General features: G+C 56.3%; 1 protein-coding gene across 1 annotated transcript; it reads left to right on the top strand.

Annotated features, from left to right (window-relative positions):
- Positions 1 to 201: 201 nt before the first annotated feature.
- Positions 202 to 2887, top strand: LOC135442108 (Fc receptor-like protein 2; the record flags this gene model as incomplete). Its single annotated transcript, XM_064701659.1, is given in 6 exon segments — positions 202 to 456; positions 557 to 835; positions 1410 to 1679; positions 1769 to 2071; positions 2151 to 2237; positions 2832 to 2887. Coding segments are annotated over 6 exon segments (1250 nt in total), but the record flags the coding sequence as incomplete, so codon positions are not given.
- Between the last annotated feature and the right edge of the window lie 6078 nt (positions 2888 to 8965).

Here is an 8965-nt window from a genome sequence, read left to right as displayed (position 1 = left end):
CCTTGAATGATCATGGGGGCCCCAGAGCGGTAAGGGTGGGCTCAATTCCGTGGATGGCCTCACACCCCTCGTGTGACAAGAGCCTGTGCCCTGCACACAGGGACATCCCAGTGCATCCCAGAGCACCCACATGTCCCCGGTGCTATGGGCACCCACCCCAGACCAGTCTCATCAGTGAGATGTGACCTTCTTGTCCCACAGACCTACTGGTGCTGCAGGTGCCAGCACAGGCACTGCTGGATGGGGACACCTTGACACTGTGCTGCCAGTGCTGGCAGGAAAACCATCTCACCAGGGTGCGATTTGACCGGGACGAGAAGGATCTTGGGATGTTCCTAAAGGGGACTGAGCTGTCCCTTTCACCTCTGCAGCTGCCCCACAGTGGCCGCTACAGATGTGAGGGCTTCGTGGGGTCCTGGCAGTCACGATCAGCAGCAGTGACAGTGACAGTGCATGGTGAGCACCCACAAGGCTGGAACTCCAATATCTTGACAACCCCAAAGCCACTTCCCAGTGCACTCAGAGTCAATGTCCTCACCTCCCCTCTCCTTCCCAGAGCTCTTCTTGGTCCCAGTGCTGGAGGGTCCCCGCGAGCTCACTGAGGGGTCCCCCCTGACCCTCAGCTGCCTCAGCGCCCCCAGCCCCCTGCGGCCCCGAGCCCCCCTCCTGCACATGTTCTACCGGGACAGGCAGGTGGTGGGGGACCCACAGGGGTCCCCGCAGCTGCTGGTGCCCGCTGTGAGGGTCTCCCACTCGGGGAATTATGGCTGTGAGGTGCACTCCCAGAAGGGGTCCGTGCAGAAGAGCAGCAACCGGCTCCTCATCACAGTGTGCAGTGAGTGTGAGGATGGGCATGGGGAGCCCCCACAGATGGCTCAGGTCCCCCACACTGCCTGGCATCTCCCAGCCCTCCCTGATGCCTGCTCTGGGGCCTCCAACCTTTTCTAGATCCCTCCCTGCACCCCCCCCCCCCCGCCCCAATCCTTTCTTGGGTCTCTCCCCAGGACACCCAGCCCGTACATGGGTACCCTCATCCTTCCCCGGTGCATTTTCTGTGTCCTGCCATGGCTGCCCCAGGTCACTCCTAAGGCCCCCCCATTCCTGGCTCGTGTTTCCCTCCATCATTCGTTGGGTCCCCTCCTCATCCCTGGGTCCCTTCACCCCGCTCTGAGGTCTCTGCACATTGCCCAACTCTCACCATCCCCTGCCATGGTCCCCGTACCCTTCCTGGTGTTGCCCATCTCCCTCTCCTGGTGTTCCCTCCCTGACCCCCTTATCATCTCTAAGGGTTCCTTTCTAAGCCCCCCTCCCCAATCTCTGCACCCTCTCTCCCTCACTGGAATTCCCCTGCCCCTCCTTGACACCCCCCCAGGTCCCTCACTGTCCCCTGGTGTCCCACTCTCCCACAGGGGTCCCGCCCTCGGGGGTGTCCCTGTCAGTGCAGCCCCCCAGGGGACAGGTTGCACTTGGGGACCGCCTGGTGCTGAGCTGTGCGGTGGTCATAGAGACAGGTCCCCTGTCCTTCTCCTGGCACCGGGAGGGCTCAGGGGCACTGCTGGGCACCGGCCCGCACCTGGAGCTGCGCCACGTTGAGGACAATGACAGCGGCCAGTACTGGTGCTGGGTCAGTGACGGGGGCAGTGTGGCTGAGAGTGACCCCCTGAATGCCACCGTCCTGGGTGAGCGGGACCCTTGGGCTGGGGGTGACCCCACCCACGGCACCCCCATCCCACCTGGCCCGATGCCAGCACCATCTCTATCCCCACATTGCCCGTGGCCAATGCCACCATCACTCCCAGTCCCCTGTCACACCAGCTGCGTGCAGGTGACAACGTTACCCTGCGCTGCTCGGTGCAGGTGGGCTCAGCCCCTGTCACCTTCACCTGGCTGCACAATGGGCAGGAGGTGGCCTGGGGTCCCCTCCTGGAGCTCAGGGACATGGATGTGGGACATTCAGGCACCTACCAGTGAGTGGCCACCAACCAGCTGGGACAGGACGGGCACCATGTGTTCCAGGCACTCAGCCCAGAGCTGGCCCTGGAGGTGACACCTGGCTCGCCCTGGGTCACAGGTGGGGTAACTCAGGGTCACCAGGGTGTTCAGGACTCCTGCAGTTCAGGATGACCCCAATGTGTCCCCTCTGTCCCCAGCAGTGGCTGTGAATGTCGGCAGGACCCTCGTGTTCCTGCTCCTGCTCCTGGCTGTCATCGGGGGCTGTCACTGGTGGCACCGCCAGGGTGGGTGACAATGGGGGTGACACAAACTCTTACAGGAATCGGGGGGAAGCCCCAAACACTGGGGGGGCCATTGGGGCATCACCCAAAAGCCCTGAGCTGGAGGAAGCTGAGCCCTCAGTGACCTTTGCTTGGGGTGCTCAAACATTTGGGGGCATTTTGGAGGGTCCTGGGCTCGGGAGGGTCCCAGGAAGGGCCTTGAGGAATATTTGGGTGACACTGGGATTTCCTGCAGGTTTTTAGGGAGGTGTTGGAGAGTTGTGCAGGGATGTTGAGAGATCTTTAGAGATCCTGGAGCAGTTTGGAGGCTTCCCTGCATTCCATTCTTGGGGTTCCTTGAGGCTTGAGGGGTGCTTAGGGGCTGTGTGAAGAATCAGGGTCCCGAGGTGGTTCAGGGGTCCTGGAGAGGGGTTTGGAGTACCTGGGTGCCTCAGGTGTTCTGTGGCTCCACGGGGGTAGTTTTGGATGCAGGGGCCTGGGAGTCTAGTAGAAATCAGTGTCTGGTGGGGGCTCAGGGGTCCAGTGGGCATTGAAAGGTCCCAGGTGGGGTTGGGGCCCAGGGGATCCCATGATCACCCCATCCTCTTTTTCTTGCAGCTCTCAGGAAATCCCAGGACAGGTCAGTGGGGAGCTCAAGCCATGGCTCTCCTTGACCCCCTCCCCAGACACCCCTCAGACCTCCCCTTATCCCCACAAGGCCCCCCAGAACCCTCTTATCCTCTGGAGGTTGGGGAGGGGCTGGACAGGAGGGGGCAGGGGGTGAGTATGGGGAATGGATGGGGACACAGACATGTCACCCATGGGTGTCACCCCAAGCCAGGTGTCTCTTACTGTGTCCCCCAAGGACCCCCAGGTGACCCACGCAGAGCTGCCAGGAGCACATTGGTGACTTCAGGACACCAGTGACATCCATGGAACGTGCTGTGACAATGGGGGACACAGGGAGTCCCGATCCCATGGCTCCCATGGTGGCCCATCCTGCCTGGGGTGATGACCACGGGTCAGGGGGGCTGCACAGGGCACCCAGTGCTGCCCTTTCCCCCTCCCAGTGCTCCCAGTACACCCATGGCTCCCCAGGCTCCTCCTAGTGCCAGGGGACACTGGACCCATTTCCTTCTTATTTAGTCCAAACTGCAACTTTTTGGTTAAACTGGCAGAGATGGTGTTTGTTCAGATTTGTCGGGCTTTAGGAATGGGATTCTCAAGTTCTGGGTTGCCACTAAAAACCACGGGCTGCTGCCCCTCTCCCTACCGCTCCCCATGGAGGCACAAAGATCCCAAAAGTCTGACAGTTCCTGAATCAGTAATGAAAGAACAAAACCAACAGCAACAAGGTTCAGAGTCCAAATTGTCACACAAGGAACGATTTCCAGGGAAAGCCACCAACAAAGAACAATCCCAGAACACATCCCCCGCATCATGTTTCCTCCACCAGAGGAATCTGGGGGAGCCCTGGACCTTCCTTGCTCTGATGGCCAAAGTGGCCTTCAGGAGGCTCTGGATTCTCTTGTCGCCTGTCACAAACCCCTCCTTTGCCATGTTCCCCACACCAGGATGTCACAAAGGCCCTGAGGAGGCTCCTGAGCCTCCCATTTGCCCAGGCCATTTGGGATCAGGCCATGTCACAGGGTGAGGTTTCAAAGACAGGAAAAATTTGAAGTCTGGAGACATTTTGGAACAGCTGTGTGTGGCAGAGGTGGGCCAGACCTTGCTTTTGGTGAGACAGAACCCCGTCTTTCCATCATCTGTCAGTCATGTGTTGCCTTCTGATACAAGGCAGGCAGCCTGGTTTCAGGAAACAGCACGGCGACCCCCTTCCCCGGGGTCGCTCGGGCCTAAGAAACACGCGGACACCAATATGGTGGAGGATCAAAGGCCTTTATTCTCTCTTCCCGTGGGGTTTTATAGTCTAGGGGGCTTCTACGTCAGGTGAGGGTCTGTCCTTACCATCTATGGTTAGTAGGGGATGGAAAGTTACCTGGGCAAGTGGAAAGTTACCGGAATCTGGTTTAGGGGGCTACATTCCTATGTTAAATTTCTTATCTAAGGGGACAGGGGCCCTGTCTTCCCGTAAAATCACGAGATCTTCCGAACGCCAGGCCCTATCTGCTACAGTCATGGCACACTGGGGACAGCGTGACGCTTTGACAAAGCCAGCTCCTGAGTAACCAGGTGTCCAGAAGTGCCACTTTGGGAGAGGGCCCTTGGTGACCCAACTGACTTAAAAGGCAGACCATGAGGTAGCCAAGTCCCTGGCCCTGTCTGCTAATGGGGTGCCTGTCCCCTCCACGCTGGAACCCAGAAGTTGGCAACTCATTTAAATAAGAAATATCTGCCAAGGAAACTGGGGAAAATTCCTGGAATGGAAAGAAACCCATCTCAGAAAATTTTTTTAATTTCAAAGATGATCTGGCTTCCAGGCCAAAGTGTAGGAAAAGGAATAACACCCCTTTTAGGGAAATTGATAAACCAGAACAGAACAAACAACACAAACCCAGAACTTTCCATCCCGCTCAGCGCTGTTGGTTTTTGTGGCAGTTATAACCGCGGCCAGCAGGGGGCGCTGCAGGGAGCACTCCCGGCCACCACAACAACATCAGCCACTCCACAATACTTTTCACTATCTGAACAACATCGCAATATTTAATCAACAGTATAATCAATAATGTTATATCAATTCATATAATATCCAGTGAAAGTCAACTTCCATCAACTTGTTTCTGTCAATATATACCAGTAAAGAACTGTTATTCGTGTTCCCACATTTTTACCTAAAAGCCCTGTAATTTCAAAGTTATAATAGTTCAGAGAGAAGGGGGTCGTATTTTCCACTCCAAGGGAGGTTCCCACCTTGTTCAGCTTCCTTGACAGAGCTGAACAAAGAAACACCATTTCTGCCAGTTTAATCAAAGATCTGTATTTTTGTCCCAGGAGCAGGGAACCATGTCCTGTGTCCCCTTGGAACTGGGATGGGCACCAGTAAGCCACCTCATTGGGAGCACTGGGAGGGGGACTGCAGAGCCACTAAGCACACTGGGGTTAAGAGGATCAAATCTGATTTTGATTTATGTCTCAACATATGCTACACCTGAGGTGAAAAATTACTCTGTTGTTGTACATGTGCTGGGAAATCTGTCCCTGGCAAGGCTTCACACAACCGAGAATCAGGGGAGAGAAAGCTTCAGTGATCGGGATGTGAGTGACCCCCACTGGCTGGTGGGACAGATGCCCAAGGAAAAATATCTATGAAAAAACTCCCGGGAAATCAGGCTGTGGGAGGAGACTTTGCAAATAAAAGCAGATAACTGTGACAAAACAGGAGTGTTTTGCTTTAGGTTTCTTGCAGGGATCAGGGGCTCACTCAGAGTTTTAGTTTGGCCTTCCTCCGCTGTGGGATTCACATTATCTGAACCTGAGAGAAGCAGTGGGAGAGGCAAAGAATGATCCAAACAGTTCTTATCTCATTTACTGCTCCTGTGTTGTTCATGAGTGGAATGCATTGTGGAATATTGTTTACCTGAAGGGAATTGGTGATTGGATTCTGATGTGAGAGTTTTGAGTCACTGACCAGTTGAATCCAGGTGTGTGTGTGTGGGGACTGTCGGCTGACAGTCATGAGATTGTGTTCAGTGGAGTGCAGTGGAGTGCTTGGCAGATTCAGTTTAGATGTAATGTTATATAATGTAGAATAATATAGTATAATAAAGTACTTAATAAGCCTTCTGATAAGATGGGGTCAGATGCATCATTCCTCCTGGACATCCGGTAAAAATGTCATCGACAATCCCCTCCCTTGACTTTTCTTTCAGTGGTCCTTCTCCCCTGCCTCTATCCATTCTTTCCTGCTGTGCTTCCCTGAGGCAGCTTGTTCCTGCTCATCCTGGACGTTCCTTCATTGCCTCCCCAATGGAGCAGATGCTGCCTGCACCAACCCGCCGCCTCTGTCGTGTTTCCTGTGCTGCCCACAGCACCGAGCCTGCTGCACCTGCCCCCGCAGCCCCAGCCCACGGCAGCCAGCCCAGAGCCACCAGTGCTGCAGCACCAGCCCGCAGCCAGCCCGCAGCAGCCAGCCTGCAGCCATCACTCGCCCATGCCAGAGACACGCAGGTGCTGTCCTTGGAAATCACGCCCAGCCACTCACAAAAGCCATGTGGGCTCACCCTGGCTTGCATCACTGTCCTGGGGTGATGCTATGTTGCTTGTATCCCCATTCATCTGTTCTGTGCCTTTAAGACCAGCTCTGAAGAGTGGAAGTTTTGTTTGGGTGTCTCTTATCAGGGACACAGAGACAAGCGGTACATAAGGCTGGTTTTTTTCACTTCTGGCTTGCTTGCTTGCTGCTTTTGCTTGCTCTCTTTTTCTGCTCTTGCTTCTGCTCTGCTTTTGCCTCTGCTTATTAGCTAAACAGTCCATATTCCTTCTGGGACTGTTTCTCCTCTCCTGTTTCTGTGACCATCTTGAACCTGCTTCGGACTGGGACCTGGGAACACCCAAGGTTCGGCTGCAGCAGCTGGCCCAGCGCCGGAGGGACTGAGAACAGAGCAACCACCCCGAAAGAGACTTTCTGATTTTGTCATCTTTCTCAAAGTGGTGTCATCGGGTATTGTTCATTTTGTGTGCTGGGGGGTGCTGGGCCAGTCAAATAAACAGGTTCTTTCCACCTCTCTCCAAGGAATTTTTTCCCGAACCGTTTGGGGGGAGGGGCCGTGTGGGTTTTGCTTTCTGGAGGGGCCCTCCTTTGCAGATTCTTTAACAAATTTGCCCTAAACCAGGACAATCACACACAGTCCATCTGCCGAGCTGATGCCCACAGAGTGCCTGAGCTTCTTTTGGTAGTGCTGTCCCTGTCTTCTGTTTCTGTCTCTATCCTTTTCCCTTTCTGCTCCCTTCTATCCCCCTTTGGTAAAAACGCTTATCCTCCTTTATCAATAAACAGTTCTCAAATATAATATTGCCAATTTGTGCTTCATTTTCACACGAGAAACCTTTTTGCAAGAATCCTCCCCGACTCCCCCATTTACAGCGGGATGGGACAGGGGTAGTGGGAGGCGGAATGGGGAAGCACTTGATGTACTGCAAGCGCTGTGGGGAGAGAATGGGGCAATCTCTGAGGGTACTTGGGCACTTGGATGGGGCTGGGGAGCCCCTGCAGGTACGAGCAAAGGAATGGGGGAGCCCTTGGGGGGTACTGGGAGAGGAAATGGGGAGCACAGGGTGCCCTGTGTAGCCTCCCCCTGACCCATGACCACCTCCCTTGGAAGGATGGGCAACCAAAGGAGGCATGGAGGGAGCACACCCAGTGTCACCCAGTGCCTCCCAGAGCATCACAACTTTTGGTGTAGATTGTCATAGATGTCACTGTGTTCCCACGGTTGCCTGTGCAGCTCCATGTACGCCGCCTGAGGATCCTCCACTGGGGGTGCCAGGGGGTCTGAGGGGGCCCTGTGGGAATAAAGAGGTGTGGGGAAGGGGATGGGAGGTGCTGGGGGTTTGGGTAAAAGGTGTATCATGGCTGGAGGCTGCACTCACCTTTGCTGGGGCTTCCGGGCATCTGCAAAGGAAAACTGGAGGGGTGAGTTTGGAGACCCAGGGGCCCCCATCCACCCTTGGAAATGCTGAACCACCACCAGACACACAATTCTGCCCAGGCCTCCCCAGTATCCCTGATGCCCCCACTAATATCCCAGAACCACTCCACTTGCACCAACACCCTGAGCCCCGAGAACCCTGGGCCTGGTAGAGAGGGGGACCCCTGATAGAATCACCAACATCCCTGCAGGACCCTCCAACACCTCCCAGGGCTCTGAGCAATGGTCATTGGGGGCTCAGCCTCTCCCAGTTTAGGGGCTGTGTGTGCCGCCCTATGGCCCCCCTTCATGGGTGCGTTCCCACCTCTCTCCACAACCTTCATCCCCCCATTGTCACCCACCCACACAGTGCCACTGGTGCCAGGCCACAATGACACCCACGAGCAGGAGCAGGAAGAAAAGGGCCCAACCGACACCTGCGGCCACTGCAAGAAACAAAGGAGAACACATCAAGATCACCCAGAACCGCAAGGGTCCTTCAACCCCGAATGACCCTGTGTGACCTTACCTGTGTCCCTGTGTACCCACGGTGTCACCAACAGGGCCACTTCTTGGCTGAGTGTCCGGAACACTCGGTGCCCATCGTGTCCCAGCTGGTTGGTGGCCATGCACTGGTAGGTGCCCGAATGTCCCACACCGACTGCCCTGAAGTCCAGGAGGGGACCCTGGGCCACCTCCTGCCCGTTGTGCAGCCAGGTGAAGGTGACAGGGGCTGAGCCCACCTGAACCAAGCAGCACAGGGTCACGGGGTCACCTGCACGCACCTGGTGTGATAGGGTGCCAAGGGTGATGATGGCATTGGCCACGGGCACTGTGGGGACAGAGACTGGGCTGAGAGCACAGGGAGGGGCCGGCAGCTGGTTTGGGGGGATAGGGACGACGGGGGTGGGTGTGATGGGGGATGTTGTGGATGGGGTCACACCACAGAGGGGTGAGGGGACACAGGGCAGAGACGGGGGACACAAGCATGGTGAACGGGGGACATGGAGATGCCCAGGAAAGGAGACTAGAGGAGGCTGTGAGGGCTCCCCGTGCCCATCCCCGCACTCACTGCGCACCGTGACGCAGAGCTGGGTGCTGCCCTTCCGCACGGCCCGCCCCAGGAGCGCACCTGGCAGCTGTAATTCCCTGAGTGGGAGACCC

This window comes from Zonotrichia leucophrys, unplaced genomic scaffold (assembly GCF_028769735.1).
Source record: "Zonotrichia leucophrys gambelii isolate GWCS_2022_RI unplaced genomic scaffold, RI_Zleu_2.0 Scaffold_1153_15129, whole genome shotgun sequence".
In the NCBI taxonomy this organism is placed as follows: Eukaryota; Metazoa; Chordata; class Aves; order Passeriformes; family Passerellidae; genus Zonotrichia; species Zonotrichia leucophrys.
The sequence above is the reverse complement of the archived record's forward strand: the minus strand, read 5'-3'. Positions and strand labels throughout refer to the sequence as shown.